Source organism: Ceratotherium simum, chromosome 35, assembly GCF_057802395.1.
Source record: "Ceratotherium simum simum isolate JZ-2026a chromosome 35, ASM5780239v1, whole genome shotgun sequence".
Classification (NCBI taxonomy): Eukaryota; Metazoa; Chordata; class Mammalia; order Perissodactyla; family Rhinocerotidae; genus Ceratotherium; species Ceratotherium simum.
This window is the reverse complement of record NC_141934.1, coordinates 21,143,312-21,163,030: the sequence shown is the minus strand read 5'-3', so window position 1 is coordinate 21,163,030 and position 19,719 is coordinate 21,143,312. Positions and strand designations below refer to the sequence as shown.

The following is a 19,719-nucleotide window of genomic DNA, read 5'->3' as shown; positions in this document are numbered from 1 at the left end:
GAGTGGACACCGTCAGCTGACACGCAGCAGCCAGCGTGGAGAGCGAGTTCCTCGGAGCGCTGCTTGTCTGCAGACCCCTTGCAGGGGCCCAGCGTGGGCCAGCGTGCAGTGAAGAATGCCTGTCGTCTCATTTGCTCTTCCAAGCCTCCCTTCCCCGTCCCTGCGCGGGTCACAATTAGCATTTCTGATGCTTCCAAGTGAGTACGGGACAGATGTTCGCACAGGTGCTGCACCCTGCACTGGGTAAACAGTGGAGTTGGCACACCTGTGCGTGTGCATGTGTGTGCGTGTGCGCGCGCGCGTGTGTGTGTGTGTGTGTGTGTGGGGAGTGCCGAGCCTTTGAGATGTGCGTAGTCTTGACAAATGCTTTTTCAAAGCCTCCGAAGCACTTTGCACATGGTGGGTGCTCAGTAAAGACTTCATGATGTGTGAGTGGTGGGACGAAAGCCCGTGGTCTCAGAGTAAACCCAGTGGCCTGGGAGCGGGAAGCACAGTTGCAAGTTGAGCCTTGAAATTCACGGACTGCGGAAGGTCCTGCCTCACCAAGAAGTGACCTGCGGGCATCCGGCAAACTGCTCGTTCTCTCTGTGCCTCGGTGGAGGGGGAGGGGGAGGCTTTGCTGTGGTGGCAAGAGAAGGGTCTTCACGCAGAGGGTGGTGAGGAGGATCAGACAATGGAGATGATCTTGGGGCCTCGTGGCGAGTTAACTGCCCTATAAATGTGAGCTCCCGTGGCTCCCCTGGGAAAAGGGACTCTCAGTTTTGCCTGTGCAGGGTGTTTGTAGGTGAGGTTATGATGTTAACCAAGACTGGCCACCTCAGCTACCTATTTCCGGCTGGCATGCTTGGGTCGTTGCTCTGCTGTTAGAACCCAGTGCCTCCAGTCCAGTCTCCTTAACGTAGCTGACAGCCCGCCCGCTGCTCCTGCCTCACAGGAGCAGTGGGGAGAGGGGAAGAGGTCAGGCTGCCTGGGATCGAACCCCAGCCTGGCCACTTCCTTGCTCTGTGACCTGAGGCAAATCACTTATCCCCTCTGGGCCTTAGTTTCCCCCTCTGCAAACTGGAGATAGTAATAGTCTCTGGTTCATAGGGCTTTTTTATGCTTGGCGGAATTAACAAATAGGGAGCCCTTAGAACTCTGGTGTGTAGTAATGCTTAGTGTGAGCTGCTGTTCTTGTTATCATTTCCACAACATCGACCTTGTCTCTGGCTCTTTAAGCTTCAGGATTCCTGAACCCTCTGCAGTTTCCCAAACTCGCCCTGTTGTTTGCTTCTCTGTGCTTTACGCGTGATCTTCCCGTTTCTGGAATGTTCCCCTCGCCCCACCCCCATCCACCTTGTGAACAGCTCTTCAGCCTTCATGTTGTCACAAATGAATGACTTCAATGCACCAGAATCACGTTCCTTCTTTTGCCTCCTGATTGTGAGCTCTGTGAAGGCAAAGTTCATGGTTTCACTTTTTCAGATCCAACACCTAGCACATTGCCTGGTATACAGAGGTGCTGAATAAATGTCTCCTCAAATTAAACCATATTTGCATCTAGAAGGTTGGCCTTTTTAAACTTCACCCTCCCTCTTTCTCCACCAAATTACTGCATGACTTATTAAGACTAGAGAGTTGCTCTCAAGGTCACGTTTGAAACCTCAGGATGCGAGTTCCCGTGTAGCCGGTTTGGGGGCTGGGCACTGGGCGGTAATCTCTCCCCTAGATTACTGGGAGGTGCTCATTCTCCCAGCCCCTCCCGAGGGCCTGCTGCCTCTGATCGTCTCCCCTCGTGCCCTTCTGTCCATCTCCTCTGTGTATAGCAACTGCTCTGAACTTTCTGGCCAGTTCAAGGTCCTTCCATGGCTGGCTTCCTTTATCTACAGGGACTCCCTCTGGATTTGGCCACTGAGGTCCCTGTCAGCTGGCCGGAGACAAAGTTGGAGGTGGCACAGCACATTATCGTGGCCACTTCCAAGTGAAGGCTCCTCCTTCTAGAACAGTGCTCGACCCTGGGTACCAGCTTGGGTGAGCTGTCGTTTTTCCTTTCCTCCTCTGGCTTAAGCCTTTGGCAGGATGGGTTTTGGGCTTGAGGCCAGCGATTCAACGGGGAGGGCTCTGCGCCAGCTCTTTCCTTTCTGGAGGTCGGTGCATTTGCCCAGGGCCCTGCCCGGGTTTGCAGCCTTTGCTAACGGATGTTGATAACGTGGGTCTACCTCCCACACCATCTTGCAGCTGGTCATCAGAAGAGAAGTCCTGAGCAGGAGGAAGTGTGCGCTCTTGCTTTCTGTCAGCTTCGTGTCTTTTGCCTGATTTTTATCTGGAGGCCTTTGAAGAGCCAGCCAGCCCAGAGGCAGCGTGGCGACAGCGCACCCGGCAAACTCATCAGTGCCTCTCTGGTTTATTTTCCTCTCCTCTTCAGGCTTTTCCCGTGGAGTGGGGCTCTCAGCGACAACTGGCAAACGGTTGGGTGGTTGCTTGTTGTCATTCTGGTGGGCGCTGGTTTCCGGAGGGCTCCGAGTGCTCCGTGGGTATCCGCATTTGTTTCTTCGATGCCCGGAGCACAGTTGGCGCCGATCCCAGTTAATAGATGAAGAAACTGAGGCTCTGGGGATTCGGATGATGAACTGGAGGGGAGGAGGGGCACAGCTGGGAGTGGACTTGGGTGTCCAGGGCTACGTTTGGTCTTGAAGAGATGTGCAGGGGTGTGTGTGTGGGTGTCTGTGTGTGTGTGTGTGTTTGAGAATGCATGAGGTGTGTACGTGTAGGAGAATGAGAATGAAAAGGAGCGAGGATTGAAGGGGGTGGGGTCTTCAGTATAAACCTGCCCAAGAACAGTCACTGCCTTGAGTTCTTTCTGATCAGGAGGAGCTCACGGGCCTTTTATCCAAAGCAACCTCTTGCCCCAGGCCCCAGAGCGAGGCCCCAGTGCTCCACCCAGCCCAGCAGACCCTGGCTCGCTGGATGGGGCTGGGTCACGAAGCCCTCCCCGCCTGCCCGTCCTTCCCTCTCCTCCCCATTGCAGCTTTATGGCCGGCATATGGAAACTGTTTCTATTTACCCCGCACCACCAGGATGCTGCTGCACGCTGTGCTCCAGCGAACGGAAACCTCGGATTCCCTGCAGGGTCATTTCCGAGGCTGCATGCAAAGCAGCCAGCTGTTTTGCAGGGAGCGTCTGGGCCCTGTTACATCAGCGTGCAGGAAGCGTTACCATCTGTGCAAACAGGTCATCCTGGTTTGTCTGCCTGTCCTCTGCACGGGAAACTTCTCTCTACTTTGAGTCAGAGGGTTTTGTTATTGTTGTTTGTATTCCAGGGCTTGTCTGTTCCGCGGTGTCTTTCAGCTGCTTCTCCCCAAGGATTTAGTATTCCCCTCCTGGGCTGATTGCCAGGGTTCAGGGAGGGTAGTTAAGGGGTAAGTGTTGCATAAATCTTCAGTGGCTAAGGCTTGTGGGCCTGAAAAGGCTGAGGACCAGTTTTCACATGAGAGCCCTCGGCCCAGGGCACCAGAAGTGCAGAACAGAGTGTTTCCCTTCGGGGAACTTTCCCCGGAGGCGCACAAGGTGATCTTCCTGGCTGCCAAGAATGTTCCTGGTCAGCTTCCTCTGACCCTTTTAAAACCTCCTGCGAGCGGAGAGGTGTGCTTGCTGTGAGAGCCAGGAAGACTGTGGCTCCCACCTTCCTGCCTGCCGAGCGTCTTTTCCCTTCTTCCCTTCTGTTTCCAGCCCGCCTGCCTCCCAGGAAAGGCGGAAATGCAGAGGCAAGGGCCGGCTGTCGTCTTCCCGGAGGAGGCTATGGAGGGCCAGCTCCCCGACAGCCCCGTGGTGAGGTCATCCCGTCTCCTCGAGCTGGGCCCCTGCGGTATGCCTTGACCTTGCCTTCTTTCCAGCTCGTTTGGAAGAACCCGCCCTGCGCTGGGCGAGGATGGTGCCCAAGTCTGAGGTCGCACGTCTGATTCTTATATGGTCCCTAATAATCAGCAGTGGGAGGGCCAGTCCCAGCACACAGGATGGGGCTGGACCCGGGTGCGGTGGTGAGAGCCCACCTGACCGCTTCTTTGGCCAGGACTGTCCCTGTGCATGGGACGCTCCCAAAGATGCGAGCACCGATCATTTGCCTGGACGCCTGGGGGCCCGTGTTTCCCCCAGGAAGTACAGATTCAGCCCAGGTGGGCAGGAGTAGGCCAGGGCAGGACACCAGGGCAGGTGAGAGCTAACAGCCACCAGAGTGGGAGGCTCCCCAGGCAGATGACCCAGAGCAGACCCAGTGGGCACAATGCATGGGCCTCAGTGGGGCCGTGGGGATAGACCGTCCCCTGGGACTTCATGCCCAGTGGTGACCAGTCAGGGAACCTGGGAGTCCCTGCACAGCCTCTCACTTCCCGCTTTGAGGGAGTTCATTCTGAGGATGAGCTAGGGTCGGTTCCCCAGCAAGCAGGGCCTCGTGCCCCCCGACCCGCCCCCCCCCGCCCCCGCCAGCTACAGGCCCACAGTCTGTGTCAGCAGACTCGGCTGCTGCCCGGCCCTCCACCCCTCCCCCGTGCCCCTGGCGCCTGCCTGCCTCTCTTTCACCGGCCGTAACTGTTGCTCTTTGGGAAGCTGCTGAGCCTCTGAGCGTTCCTTATGTTGCAACAATAAAGCCCTTGGAGTGGGAGCGTTTCCATCGCCTCTGTGGCCACTTCTCCAGCCTAGGAAGTGGAAAACAGGGCTCGAGCAGAGCAGTCGAGGGCCGGGAATTAGGACCTCACGCGGCGCCCCAGCCCCACCTCTTGCACTGCACTGGAAGTGCTTCTGGACTTGGCCGCAGGGCCGCCGCCTCTGCGTGAAGGCCGCGCATGTCGGGGCTGCCTGCCTTCCATTTGTGCCCTTTCTCTAATCCCTAAATGTGCAGCCGGCCGCTGGCCTGGGGGGAGGGGGCCTCTCTGAAGCCACCTGTGGCTTTCTTGCAAGGCCCCACGGTGCCCTGTCACCTAGGGCCTTTCAGCCCCCTCCCCACGGAAGAGCCGCAAACAAGCTAGCGGCCAGTGCCTTTTGGGACCTGGTCAGCAAGCCAAGTTCCGTGTCCCAGCGAGTGCGAGGCTGAGTGGTTAGAAACGGGAACACAGTCCACCCTGGAGGGGAGACTGCTCCTTTCCCTCACCTCAGCGCTCTCAGCCCTGCTTTTCCTTGCTTTCCTTTTTAAGGTTCTGCCCTGAATTACTCTTACACAGAATAGTCCCTCGGCAGCAAGTCCTTAGAATAATGATCTTTAGAAAACACAGGGGGATCCTGCCCCGCCCCCGCTTAAGGCCCCGGTGGGTAGGCACTCCCCACTGCGCTCCAGGGGAACCTCCCCACCGGCTGTCTCTAGTGTCCCCCGGGAGCGTGCTTCTGGAGTCTCCGGGGCAAGAGCTTCCCTTTCACTTCAGTTCACATGTTGGTCGAGTACTTGGACATCGTGCCCGATGCTGTTCTGGGTTCTGGGGACACTGTGGTGAGCAAGACGAAAGTCCCTGTCCTCACGGTGTCGGCATTCCAGGCAGGGGGATAGGCACGAAAGAGGCCAACAAGAAAATAAACGCCCCAGCAGGTGGTGGTGCAGCCCCAGGGCGAGACAGCGCGGTGCCGGGGTGCCAGTGAGAGAGTGCGGTGCGGGGGAGACAGGGCGGTGCGGGGGAGACAGCGCAGTGCGGGGCCCGGGGGAGACAGGGCGGTGGGGACGGGACTCCCCGGGGGAAGGCAAGCAGCCTGTGATAAGGTGATGTTTGGGTGGACCCCTGAGAATGTGAGAAGGTAGCCATCTAAGATCTGGGGGCAGGCAGAAGAAAGCATAAGTGCAAAGGCCCTGAGGCGGAACGTTCCAGGCCTGTCCCAGGATAACAAGGAGGCCAGTGTGGCTGGAGTGAGGAGGTGAGTGAGGTGAGATGATGGCAGCGAGGTCTCAGGCCAGGTGTCATGGGACCTTTTAGTCCAGGGAGGACTTGAGAGTTTTCTCAGGAGCTGGATGCTGTGGCGTATTTGGGGCAGAGGAGTGACACCATCTGGCTTAGGTGTTTTAAGGGTTATTGTTATACTGAACTAAAGCGTTTACTAAAACACGCACATGCACACACACACACGGCAAAGGGTTCTCTGCCTGGTGTAGAGAATAGGCCATGGAGGGGCAGGACGGGGAGTAGGGGGACGAGACGAAAGGGGTTGCGCCCGTCCAGGGGAGAGGCGGCCCTGGCCATGGCAGAGTGGTGGAGTGGGTGAGAAGTGAGGTCTTATGTTCCGGGTGCAGCCAGTGTCTGTGGGGTCATTCAGCCTGATGAGTGAGGGGGGAGGTGGGGCGATGAGCCTCCTGACCACCTACGGACCCTCCTGCTCTGGGATTCTCTGTGGGTTCAGCTATTCCATTCAGCACTTGTGGGTCAAGGAAAATATTCTCCTGGCCACCCCACCATGTGCTCCTGCGTGCCCACCCATCACTTATGGCCCTCACTGGTGCGTCCCAAGAGCTCTGGCCAGTGGGAGTGGCGGTCTGTGCGAGGCCCAGTCGCTGATTCTCTGATTCTTCTCCCAGCTGCAGGCCGACGGCTCCCCCGTGGCAGACAGTGGGCGGCAGAGCCCCCTCCACATTTCTCTAGTGAGGAACAAGTGCTCAGTGTTTGTGTGGAGGAGTGCTCTAGGCAGGGAGCCAGGAGGGCCAGCTGCTAGACCTGTTACACGGGCCCCTCGCATCCCCTCCCTGGCCCTCAGTTTCTCGTCGCTAAAGGTGGGCATTGAATTAGGTGGTCCCTAGGACCCGTTCCAGACCCAACAGTCATTGTTTCTAAGAAGAGCAGCAGGAAGTACTCCAGAATCCACACGGGGATGCCCCGCGGCCGTGCTCCCCAGACTCTGGCGAAGGACCTCTACTTCACAAATACAACGAGAGCGAACCTCTAGAAAAAGAAAGTGTCGCACCAGGCCAGTTACTATGAAAGTTTCCAAATGCTGACTCTGATTCCTGGATTTGTGTCATCATGGGCCCATGACACACTGTTCCCGGACCGGCTCCCCGCCTGCAGACACACGGGGTAACACCGCTCTGCGCTTTAGCACGGCGATTCCGAGCACAGAGCTTGTCACTTTCTAAATGTGTGAGACCCGGGCAAGTTCACAGACCTCTGTGCTTCCGTTGCCTCATCTGTAAAATGGGACAGTAATGGTAGCTACTTCATAGGGTTGTTGTGCGGATGAAATTAATGGATATAAAGGGCTCAGAATAGCGCCTGGCACCCAGAATATGCTCCAGAAGTGTGTTTGTTATTTCAGCAGAAGCTGAGTTGATGGGAGTTGGGCTCCGTAGATTTGTGGGGCTGCCGTTAATCAGGGTGGGAGAGGATGCATCTGCTGAAAAAGAGGCTGTCACTCTCTCCGTGCAGCTAGGCGGTGTTTGTGGAAGGCTTTGGTAACCAGTGAGATCCGGGCGGCTGGGCTCTGCCCCAGTTGTGGTGAGGCTGCTCCATGGGCAGCTCATGAGTTTGGAGTTGTTTGTAAGGCCATCCGCAGCCACCTGCCTGTTCCTTCACAGCCTCTGTGTACCTGTAGATACATAGATGCTCTGAGTCGCAAGGGCAGCTAGTCCAACTCCCCATGTGCCGGGTGAGCCTCCCCTCTGTTGAAACATCCCCGATGAATGGCTGTGGAGCCTCTTCTTGAGGCCCTGTGGTGATGGGGCACATGCTGCCCCAGCAGACAGGCTCCCGGAGGGCAGGTCTGTCCAGGTACCTCTAGTCCCCGCCCAGCGCCCAGCACCTAGGAGCTGCCCTCTGCCCCCGGGGATGCCCACTGAACAAACAAGTAGATGAACAAGGCCGTTAATTGTTGATTTTAAAATATTCTTATTAAGAATTATTTCCAACTTACAGATCATATTTAGAATAAAATAACAAATACTTATGTACCCAGCTCTAACAGAGCTTTACATTTACATATTTATTTTAATGAACCAAACACGACAGAGTAAAGCCCCCTCTGGCCAGTGCATTGTTGGGCAGCTCTACTTGTTAGCAAGGCCCTTCTTGGATCTGGCAGAAACACCCGCCCTGTGACGTCCCCTCCCAAGTCCCCATTCCGCCCTTTTCAGCCCCCAGGGTGTCTGCTCTTCCTGCCAGCCAGCCAGGTGTGACCTGTGGCCGTGGAGCATACGTTCTGTCTCGGTGGTACTCACTGTCACGTGGGGGCCCCAGTGTCCTCAGTGCTCTGTAGAAGCCAGCTGCCCCCTGGAGTCTGGCCTGTAAGTGCCAGGCTGCAGGTCCTCCCGTCTGGTAGGAGTTTGGGAAGGAACAGGAGGTGGAGAGAGAAGAGGCAAGGGCCAGATTCTAACGACGCGTGCTTGTCGTGCAAAGGAATCTGGGTTTCCTGAGGGCAAGCCGGTGAAGGATATTACGCAGCAGAGGGACGTGGTCAGATTTATGCTTTACTGACTTTGTCCTGCAGCAAGATGCCCGCGGTCAGGCGGCCGGGAAAGGCCTGGGCAGCGAGAGCCAGGCCGAAGGCTGTTGCTGTCCTTTAGGTGAAAGGCAGGAGAGTCCAGTGACAGTGGGGAGAGGAGATGGTCTGAGAGAGGAGACCTCCCAGACCTGGTGATGTGCAGGCCGTGAGGGCTGGGGAAAAGGTCGTGTCACAGATTTCTGGCTCGAGGACTGTCCTCCCAAGGCCGCCAGAAGCCTGGTCCTTCTCCCTGTCCCAGTGATCCTTATGGATTTCAGAGACTGGATGGAACTGTTGTTTGTGGCTCTGAGGGGCTTGTGTATTAGGGGAGAAGACTGTCTCTCACCCAAACCAGGACACGTCAAGACACCCAGGGTCACCTGCTGCCAGGCAAAACCCGTTGGTGTGAGTATGAGAGGTGTGAGTGGCAAGCAGCGGCCTGCACTGTGGGGCGCTGTGGCCCCCCAGTCACAGTGCTGTGCGGTGTAAGTGATGAGGGGCAAAGGGGCGGAGTTGAGGACGGCAAGGTGCCTCCTCCCCACCAGGAGTGGGCTGAGAGAGCTCCTGGGCCAAGGGGAGAGGCCAGATCCATTGCTGAGACCCCCCGCGTGAGAGGAAGGACTGGGAAGGCTGGCGCAGGGGGTCTCCGAGGCAGGGGCTCACACAGACACTTGTGTTTGTGCGGGTTGGGGAAGTGGCGCTAATGTCCGCTGCCATCTGTGCTAGCTCATCACTGCCCGCTTGCGCCATCACTGTTGTTTATTTTAGCTGGGACTGCTGCGTCTGGGGCGCTGGCCCCTGCCGTGGCATGTGAAGGTCGAGCAGGACAGGGCGCAGGCACACGAGGTCACGGCACCGTCCAGCTGCCTGCCCGCGGCTTCTCCTACTTGGGAGCCACATTTTGGCTCATGCTCCCTGGTCCACATGAGCAGATCGAGGAAGGTGGTTTGACCTTCTCCTGTCTCCGCCTGGGGCCTAGTTCTTTCGGAAACGGGCACTGGGAGCAGAGGTGGGAAATGCTGACATTGGGTGGAGAAGAGGCAGAATCATCAAGTGCAAGCTTCGGCCAGATGTCCACCTCCTACCTGTAACTCCGTTTTAGTGGTGGAGCTGCTGCTATATTTTTGGTCTTTTTAGCCCTGCCCTGTCACCCTTTTCCTGTTTCCAGTTCTCAAGAGGCATGTAGCCTACTGGTTAGAAGCTAACCAGCCTCGTCGGGTAGCCCAGCCCTGCTCCTTGCTAGCTGCGTGACCTCAGGAAGGTACTCTGCCTTTCTGCACCTTAGTTTCCTCAAGTCTGGAGGGGGAATCATGATATTACCTTGTTCGTAGGATTGTTGTGAGAATGAAATAGGTTGAGTGGTATAAAGTACTCAGATAGGTATCAGTCATCTATTGCTCTATAACAAACCACCCCAAAATGCAGTGCCTTCAGATAGCAACACTGTTACTTTTGCTCATGGGTCTGCAGTTTGGAGAGGGCTTGGTGGAAGGGCGGCTTCTCTGCTCCACACAGTGTCAGTCTGGACACCTGACTAGGAGGGAGGACCTGTTTCTGAGACGGCTCGTTCAGCTGACTGACAAGTGGGTGCTGGCTGTCGGCTGGGAGCTCAGCTGGGCTGTGGACTGGGGGCCTCAATCCTTCTCCGTGGGCCCCTCCACCAGCTGCGTGGGCGTCCCCACAGCAGGGCGGCTGGGTCCCAAGAGAAGAAGGTAGAAGCATTTTTATGACCTAACCTTGGAAGTCATGAGCGTTCTGTCCGTCACCCTCTGTTGGTCAAAGCAGTCACAAAGGCTCACACAGGCTTCACCTCTTTGTAGGGGAGTGGCAAGGTTCCAGAGGAGCATGCAGGATGAAAGATAACGCTGTGGCTCTCTTTGGAAAATAAAATCTGCCACAGAATAGGTTTTGGCATGCAGTAAGCCTCCATAAATGTTTCTACCACTGGCTTAAAACCATCATCTTTTGCCGTTTATCTCGGACTCCTCTTGCTTAAAGGATGCTAGTATAGCACAGTGGTTAAATGGGTCTGCTCTGGGGCCAGGCTGCCTGGGGTCAAATCCTGGCTTAGCCCCTTACAGCTGTGTGGGACAAGTTGCTTAACCTCCTTGTGCGGTAGAATTTATGATAGTACATACCTTGTGGGATTGTGAGGATTACACGAGTTAATCAGCATGGGGCACGTAGCACAGAGCCTGCAAGTAGTGTTAACTCATGACTTTTCTTATAATGCTTCATTGGTGAGTCCCTTCCAGAAAGATTCACCTAGTTACTCATCCTGGGAATGGAGATGAAGCTCGATCCAGAATAGGTTTGTGGACTAGAAGTCTTCTGCCTTTCCAGAAGCACAAAGGTTGGGAAGGGAGAAAGGGAAGTACGCTGTTGTAAGATGCTTATACTGTACGTGAGGTGTCATAATATCACTTGAAGGTCGATTGTGATACATTTAAAATGTATACTGTAAACCCTAAAGCAACCTCTAAATAGCAAAAGAAAGCATTGTAGCTGCTAAGCCAACAAAGGAAATAAAATGGAATCATAAAAAAATATCCAGTAATCCAAAAGAAGGCAGAAAAAGAGAATGAAGAACAGATGGAACAAATATAAAATAAAAAGCAAGATGATGTATTTAAACCTAACCATATCAGTAATTACACTAAATGTAAGTAATCTAAATACTCCAATTAAAAGGCAGAGATTTTCAGATTGCAGGAAAAAAGCAAGACTGAACCATATGCTGCCTATAAGAAACACAGTTTAAATATAAAGACACGAAGAGACTGAAAGTAAAAGAATGGACACAACTACACTAATCAAAAGAAATAATCAAAGTAACTAGATTTATCATGGTGATCATTTTGTACTGTATATAAATATCAAATCAATACCATGTATACCTGAAACTAATATGATATTGTATGTCAATTATACTTCAATAAAAAAAGAAATAATCAAAAGAAAGCTAGAGTAGATATATTAATAATAGACAAAGACTTATATATACTATGTATATATATGTATATTTATACATACTCTTCAAATTCAAAAATAAGAAAATAACCCAATAAAGAACCAGGTAAAAGATGTGAAGACACTTCACTTAAGGTGAACAAATGGCAAATAAACATATGGAAAGATGCTCAACATTATTAGTCACTAGGAAAATGCAAATTAAAAACATTGAGATCGAAACTATACAATACCGTTCATAGAAGCTTCATTTGAAATAACCAAAAACTGGAAACAGTCAAATGTCCATCAACAGCTGAAGGGTAAACTGTGGTACATGCATATGATGGCATACTACTCGTCAATAAGACAGAAGGAGCTACTGATACACCACACGACATAGATCAGTTTCAAAATAATTGTGCTGTGAAGGAAGCCAAACCAAAAAAGAATACATACGTGATTCCATTTGTATTCAATTCTGAGAGATGCAGATTCATCTAATAGTGACAGAAAGCAGATCAGAGGTTCCCTGGGGAAGGATGGGCAGGGGCGCCATGAGGGGGTGACGGATATGTTACGTTGATTGTAGAGGTGGTTTCACAAGTGTGTACGTGTGGCAAAACATATCAAATTGTGCACTTGAAATATGTGCAGTTTATTGTCTGTAAATATACCTCAATAAAACTTTTAAAAATGGGTGGAGAAGAGCTTTGCAGGTGGGTGGATCCCACTGCGCTTGCTGGGCAGTTCAAGGTCAGAGGACAGCTGTATGAGCCCTGCCCGTTTCCTCCCCTCTCCTGTTTGTCACCTGTACACATTTGCTTCCTGCCGCCTGTGCGTGTCTCATTATCCAGACCTTTGACTCTGTATCCTCCTGCGGGTGGGTCATTTAGAGTGTGCATTCTGGGGAACCACATTCTCACCCTGGGTGATGAGCATAAATCTTCCCAATAAATGAGGAAGCTGAGAGTCATTCCTTGGTGCCATTGCTTACGATGCATCAATAGAGACACTTGAGTTTTGTGACAAGCCCAACTCAAACAGGCTAAAGTACAAAAGGGCCTTTATGGGCTCAGATCTTGGAAACGCTGAGAGGTAGGTATCAGGCACATCTGGATCCCAGGGTTGCAACTTGAGTTACCCTGTTCTTGTTTTTTTCTCCATCGACTTCCTTCCCAGGCAGGCCTTCCTCACGTGGTGGTGGCGGAGGCAGCCACCAGCAGCCACAAAGAAAGAGCCCCTCCTTCCTAACTGGTCCAGGAGAAGTTCCAAGTTCAGCCCCATTGGCCGGGTGTGGGTCAGCACCCCACCCTGAGCCAGTCCCTGTCCAGGGCAGATGAGGGGCTCTCACTGCGCCCGGGTCTCCTGCCCGGGAGCCAGGGGTGGAGTCGGCCAGAGCCAAGAATACGGACAGAGAGTGGGGAGAGGATGTTCTGTAAGGGCAGATGCGCCGTGAAGAAAAGGGCTTGGATGTCAGCAGGCAGGAGCCACAGACGACCCTGCACCAAGGAACAAATCCAGTTATTTTTATTTTTTGACTAAGTGGAATATTCACATGCTTCCAAAAGTCAAAAGTAAACAAAAGACCACTCTCTCTGAGTGACGTGTCTACCCTGTTCCCCACACCCCTGGAAGGAAACCAACTTCACAGAGTTCTCATTTATCCTTCCGTTTCTTTCTGTAAAGATCAGTAGATATCTGTGTGTTTTCTTGTTTCCTCCCTTTTTTACACAAAAAATAGCATACTATATGTGTTCTTTGCCCTTGCTTTTTTCACTTAATAGGAGAAAGAAAAACATTTTTTTTTTTTTGTGAGGAAGATCAGCCCTGAGCTAACATCCATGCCAATCCTCCTCCTCTTTGGCTGAGGAAGACTGGCCCTGGGCTAACATCTGTGCCCATCTTCCTCCACTTTACATGGGAGGCCGCCACGGCATGGCCTGACAAGCGGTGCGTCAGTGCGCCCCCGGGATCCGAACCCGGGCCGCCAGCAGCGGAGCGCGCGCACTTAACCACTACGCCACAGGGCTGGCCCCAAGAAAAACATTTTTAACTGGCCATTCTAATTCTTGCTGTTGTTAGTACACGGATTGAGCCTTGACCTGTATATAATAGGATATACGCCTGAGCATATGCCAGCCTTTTCTTCTGGTGTGTGGTGTCTTGATTCTCTTAAACCTGGGTTGTAAGTGAATCTCTCTCCTCTTCCAATGCAGATGGAGGCAGCTGTGCCACCCACGACTCCCATGCCCCCAGTCTGAGCTTAGGGGGTGAGAGTTCCCCCTCGAGCCCCACCAGACACAACTGGGAGATGAATTATCAAGAGGCAGCAATCTACCTCCAGGTGAGTGTCTCCCTGTCAGGACCTGGCTGTTCTTGGCGCCTGTTGGTGGAGTGGGGTAGCCGGGGGCTCTGTTGGATCCCAGAAATTCTCATCTGTAGGATGGGAAGAGCCAGCCTGATCTTGCCCATACAGGAAGGGCGATGTGCATGGGCTCGTCTTGTGACCCCCAGGTTGTGTCTCTACCTGCCCCCAAGGTTCCCTGAGTCTGTCTACCTGGCCTTCCCTGCCCTGCTCCCTGTTCTCAGAGGCACAGGAGAGGCCAGGTCTCGGGAGGGAATTCTTCTTTATAATACATTTAACACTGTAGCCGGGGTGCCGACCTAGTGTGGAGGACTTAGAGATCTTTATTCCTTTCCTGTTTACCTGGCTGCTCCTTTCATGTTTGCTATTTCGTGCTTGTTTTTTTGTTTTTTTCTTTTTTTATAAAAATAATACTTTGTTATAAAAGTAATACATGCTTACTACAATAAGTTAGGGACAAAGGGGATGTAAAAAAATATACACGTAAGGCAGGCACTGTCAACATTATTTATTTATAGAATAATATGTAGGTTTTATGTGTTTTCTAAGATAATTTTAAAGTCATGTGGTATCTACAGTTGTATAGTCTGTTTTTTTCCCCATAACGTGTAGCATAGCTTTTTTCTCGTGTTATTATAACTCTTGTAAACAAATTTTAATGACTTTATATCAGGCAAATGTATCCTAATTTACTTAAGTTGGGTGTTTTCCCTTTTGATGTTTCCCTTATTAATGCATCATGCATTTCTCTGTTATAAATTATAATCTGAGGACAATCTATGCATAGAGCTATTACTCTCTCTTTCTCTTTTTAATATCTAGGATTATTTTATTAGGAAAGACTCTAAGAAGTGGAATTACTGGGTGGAAGGAATCAACATTTTTTTAGGTCTCTTGATGTATAGTATCGAATACTCTCCAAGGGGATGTTGCCTCTTAACTGCCAGTATCGCTGTCTATGGTATTGTCACCTTAATTTTGCCCTTCTTGTCACTAAGATTTCAGTTTCTGGTGTGCACTGAGTAAGGGTTTGGGTGATGAAATGGAATTTTTCTTAAATTCATCTGAATGATAGTTTCCCCTAATCTTTTTTCTTTGAACCAACTCTCCATTGTGGAGAGTTGTTTTGTTACTTTTTAAAGATTTAATTAAATTCAGACATTTATTTGATAAATATCAAATATTTGTATGTTTCTCATGTTTTATGCAATATCACAGATAGTTGTACTCCTCAACAAATGCGTTTTGATTCAGGTTTAAGGCAAAGAAATGTTTTACGGACATTTTGGCGAGCTCAAGCAAGCCTGTTGATGATCTGGCAGGGTCACCTGGGGTCACTCTCACCTTCTCCCAGGTGGTGGTGCTAGATATAAGCATGGATAGGTCAGAACACAGAATGGCCTGGGGAACTTCAGAAACCCGATAATTCCTTCTTTCCTTAAGCAGATGAGAATATTGGTAATAAAAGCATCTAACTTTAAATGGGCACTTGCTAATCTTTCTAGCAACCCTCCGAGGCGGTTTGATTATCTCCCAGTTTACAGACGAGCAGCTGAGACTCAGAGGGGCTGAATGAGGCCAAAGCCACCCACCTAGTAAGTGGCTGAGTGTAGATTTAAACCGTGTCCATCTAGCCTCCAAGTGATGTTCTTTCTTCTGTATGTCATCGCCTCATTTCTATACCTGACCACATGTATCTACTTGAAAACGGGCCGTGTAAAAAGAGGTTACAGAACAGCAGGGGGAGTATGACCATTTCTATATAACGTTTGTGTGTATGTATATATAAATATATGTATATAAATATACATACACACACACACAAACATAGGTATATAGCAACATACACCTGTGTATGTGTGTGTTTGCACAGACACCCGTTCACGTCTGGAAAGCTGTTTAGCTAAATATTAAAGGTGATTATCTTTGGCTGATGGAATATTTACTACCTTATAATCCTATATATTATTTGAATTATTTTACCGAAAATATACCATTTTTAAAAAATAAAAGCAGAACTCAGGTCCCTGTGAACAGTAGTTCGTGGCTGTTTCTGGAGGGTGGGTTTGGCTGGTGTCGGATAGTCTTCCTTTTCCTGCTCTGCAGCTGAGCTGCAGCTCGGCCCCTGCACCAGGCTGTTGGTGGGCTTGGGTAATTGGCCCCTCACTGTTTTGAAGATGCCTGGTGCCTGCGGTTTCCTCTCTTCCCAAATTTTCCCTGTTAACTCGCTAACCCTCGGGAGCCATGTTCTCAGTGGTCCCAGCGCTTCTGAGACATGACTCGTTTTCCTGCGTGGACTTCTGCCCCAGGGAGCAGAGATCGAAGGCCTGGAAGTCATGTACAACTGGCCTGCCTTCTTATTTTTCCTAATCTAGTTCACGATCAGCAGCCAGGAAGCAAGGCCAGTGTTCTTCTTGGCGTTTGGGTCAGAATCCAGTGTTGTGGGTAATATTTCACTCCATCCTTGTTGGTGGAGACCTCATCCTCCATCTCCTCTGTGGCCATTCCAAGTCCTAGAGTGAAAATCTGAGCCCCCATGTTAGCGGTTTCCTCTAGCCAGACCCTCATTCCTGGCTATTTGTTGGGAGAAATTACTGAAGAATTGCATTTTTTAGTAATCCAGATCAGAAGCTTCCCAGGCCTCTGTGTGTGTCCCCCGGCCATGGCAGTGGTGGTAAAAGCCACAGCCCTGCCCAGATCACAGGACTGTGAGTGAGGCCTGCCCAGCTTGCCCTCGGTATGACTGCCGGATGTTTGTTCCCTTTGTCGGGCCCTTCCCTGTCGAGTCTGTGGTTTGTCTTTATTTTTTGGTAATGAGGGTAGTGACATATCCAGCTTCAGGGAAGTGACTCGTTCAGTTACCCTGCAAACCACAGCCAAGGTCAGAGCTCCCCGCCTCCTGGCCACTGGACAGTCCCCGGGCCAGGCTGGGGCCTGGAGAAGTGATCTCTTGCAAAAGATCCTACCAAACATCTATTAAACACCTACTGTATGTGCCAGGCCCCATGCCAGGCGAGGACGCACCAATACCCCTTGCCTTCCCAATTCTCTGAGACAGGCTTGGCCAGCTGAAGCCACCTTGGGCTGGCGTGGGAGCCCACCAGGCCACAGCTGTTTTCATGGCACCCTGCACCACCTCTGGGCCCAGAGACGTTCTTCCTGGCGGCCTGGCTCTGCAACTTCTGCAGGAATCGCCATGGTGGGTGTTAGTTTCACCCTCCCTGGAATAAGGGTCGTGAGGATGGTGAGGTGCCCTGGTCCCAGAAGAGTGGAACAGCTGGAGTAGTTGAAGGTCTGACTGCGTTCCAAGATGGCTGGAATGCCCTCAGAGGGGCTCTGGCTGAGCTCTGGCTGAGGGGACCTGGGTCCATTCTGTCTCTGCTACTTTCCTCCTCTAGGAATTAGAGCCGATGGGAGGAGTGTCTGTTCTGAGTGTTAGCGCTGGGAGTGAACGGGCAGGCTCTCAACTCGGTGCTACCGACATGGGGGTGGGAAAATTCTGTGTGGTGGGGGCGGTCTATCCTGTGCATTTTAGGATGTCGAGCAGCATCCTTGGAATTTACCCACTCGATGCGAGCAGCACCACCAGGTGTGACCATCACACGTCTCTAGGCTGGGGTGGGGTGGGGGAGGGCAGGGAGCATACTGCCCCCTGTTGAGAAGCCCGGAGGTAGAGTGACGCCTGCAAAGCATTAGCCAAGTAAGCACTCACCGTATGTTGGCTGCTGGGCAGGCTACCGATGTGATAAAGCTGATGCAGTGGGTCGTCCCTTACTTATCCCTGTGCCCGCAACTCCAGGGAGGCAGTGAGGGCCCCCCAGAGGAAGGCCAGTCCTGACAGGGAGGGTCAGCAACGGCCTTAGGGTGTCATCTGCTTGTCCTCCCAAGTGGAGCCTTCCCGGGGCTCTGTCGTTCGTTTTCTGCCTCATCAGAAGGAGGCCAGTGAGTAGGAGAGCAAGGACGCTGGAGTCAGACCCCCGGCTCTGTCAGCTCAGCTCTCCACGCTCCCTGGGCCCCCGCTTCTCCTCTCCGTCAGGTGGGGTGACAGAGTGCCTGCCTGACGGGGAGCGGTCGGGAGTCAGGGAGGGTCCAGGGCTCAGGGAGGGGCTGAGCACGGTGCCCGGGCTGGTGGGCATTGGTCGGGGTTGGCTGCTGTCTCATTCCTGTCGGGGTGCAGGAATCGAGCGCAAGGCCCGTCCTTTGCCAGGGGTTAGGGAATTAGGCGGAAATAGCAGAGTAAATTAAGGAGTGGGGTATGGGGCAGCCTGAGTCAAGCCAGAGTATAGTAGAGGTACCCTCAGGCTTCTTTTTTTGTCTCAGCGTTGCTGTAACTCATCATACTAAAAGCTCATGTCTGCGGGGAGCTTACGTGTGCCAGATGCCGTGCTCAGTGTCTTCTAGGAGCCCTGGGAGGAAGTACTCGTGTTATCCCACTGACGGCTGACGACGGTGAAGGAGCTCTCAGTGTTACCCCGGGAGGAGGGAGGAAGCCAGGACTCAGCCATGTTCGTTTGCCCCGGACCCCCAGCTCTTTACGTTCCGCAGACACTTGTGAGAGTGGGCATTTGGCCTCTGGGGGATCAGACATGGCTGCTTCTTCGTTCTCTGGGACTTCTGATCCTTTGGTTCCTCCAGGTGGTCTCTAGGAAGCAGCGAGTCTTCTGAGCCCCATCAGCAGGATGGGAGAGACTTGACTCCAGTGCAGTTTTGTGAAGATAGTGCTTTTGATTTTCCGTCTTCTTCCGTCTCTGGCCCGAGTGTCCTCTTATCTGCCGGGGGCCTTCCTTTCTCCCCTGCCCATGCCGCTCGTTGGTGCTGTGTCATCTCGAGGCTCGTGCGCCCACGCGGCCCTTGTTTTTCCAGGAAGGCGAGAATAACGACAAGTTCTTCACCCACCCCAAGGATGCCAAAGCGCTGGCGGCCTACCTCTTCGCACACAACCACCTCTTCTACCTGATGGAGCTGTCCACGGCCCTCCTCCTGCTGCTGCTCTCCCTGTGCGAGGCCCCCGCCGTCCCTGCGCTCCGGCTCGGCATCTACGTGAGTGTCCGCGCGGCTGGGAGCCACGGCTCTTGGGGGCAAGCACCAGAAACCGTCTCTCAGGCTAACTCAAGCCTGAACAGGAACATTCTGGAAGGGCAGACACAGTGAACAGATTTCAAACAGAGAGGCCCTGGGAGGTCATCGAGGCCTCAGGAGCAGCAGTGGCTCACCAGGCTTGCCTGGGGTCCCTGCTGAGTGAATGCACCTCCCCCAGTCTCTCTGTGACTCTGCTCTCTAGTAACTTCCAGGGAGGGGCTGGCTCCACCTTGGCTCCAGGTGGGCAGCGCACCTGATTAGCAGTCCCACTGTCTCCAGCCTCAGAGGAAAAGGCAGTCAGGTGTGGTCACCAGCAGGCGAGGAGAGGGGCTGGTGATGCCATGTCTCCTCCACACCCCTTGGTTGCAGGTCCACGCGACCTTGGAGCTGTTTGCCCTGATGGTGGTCGTGTTTGAACTCTGCATGAAGTTGCGGTGGCTGGGCCTCCATACCTTCATCCGGCACAAACGGACCATGGTCAAGGTGATGGGTCCATCTCCTTCCAGCATTTTCCCCCACGTCGCCTTCAAGCCTGTATCTTCAGTTCAATTCCACATCCCCAGTGGGCCTGGTCCGGCGCTCAGAAGTGTAACCCTGGGTCCCTGTCCTCACCATGCTTCCAGCTTTGCAGACCGTGCCCCAGATGTCACAGTGATGCCAACAGTGGCTGATGTGATTCGGTATTCTGTGCGTGCCAAGCACTGGCACGGTAACCTTTGTGGGAGATGAATTACTATTCCTAGTGTACATCCAGCCAGTCAGAAGAGAATAAGATCTAAACCCTGCAGAGCTGGGATTCACACCCAGGTCTGTCTGACCTCCAAGCCCACACTGATCAGTAACCAGTATCAAACACCTTCTCTGTGCAACAGAGAGAGGCGTAAGTTGGAATGGGTCAGAGT

At 52.6% G+C, this 19,719-nt stretch overlaps 1 protein-coding gene across 7 annotated transcripts in view; it reads left to right on the top strand.

The window, feature by feature from the left end:
- TPCN1 (two pore segment channel 1) overlaps positions 1-19,719 on the top strand; it is a 61,174-nt gene that overhangs the window by 17,144 nt on the left and 24,311 nt on the right. For 6 of the 7 annotated variants that reach the window (XM_004429954.2, XM_087424175.1, XM_087424174.1 and 3 more), the window contains 3 exons: positions 13,590-13,717; positions 18,602-18,778; positions 19,187-19,300. In XM_004429954.2, the coding sequence (XP_004430011.1) occupies positions 13,590-13,717; positions 18,602-18,778; positions 19,187-19,300 (419 nt within the window). Of the gene's footprint in view, positions 1-3,709; positions 3,845-13,589; positions 13,718-18,601; positions 18,779-19,186; positions 19,301-19,719 lie in introns of those variants that run through there. The other variant, XM_014787089.2, reaches the window with a different exon arrangement.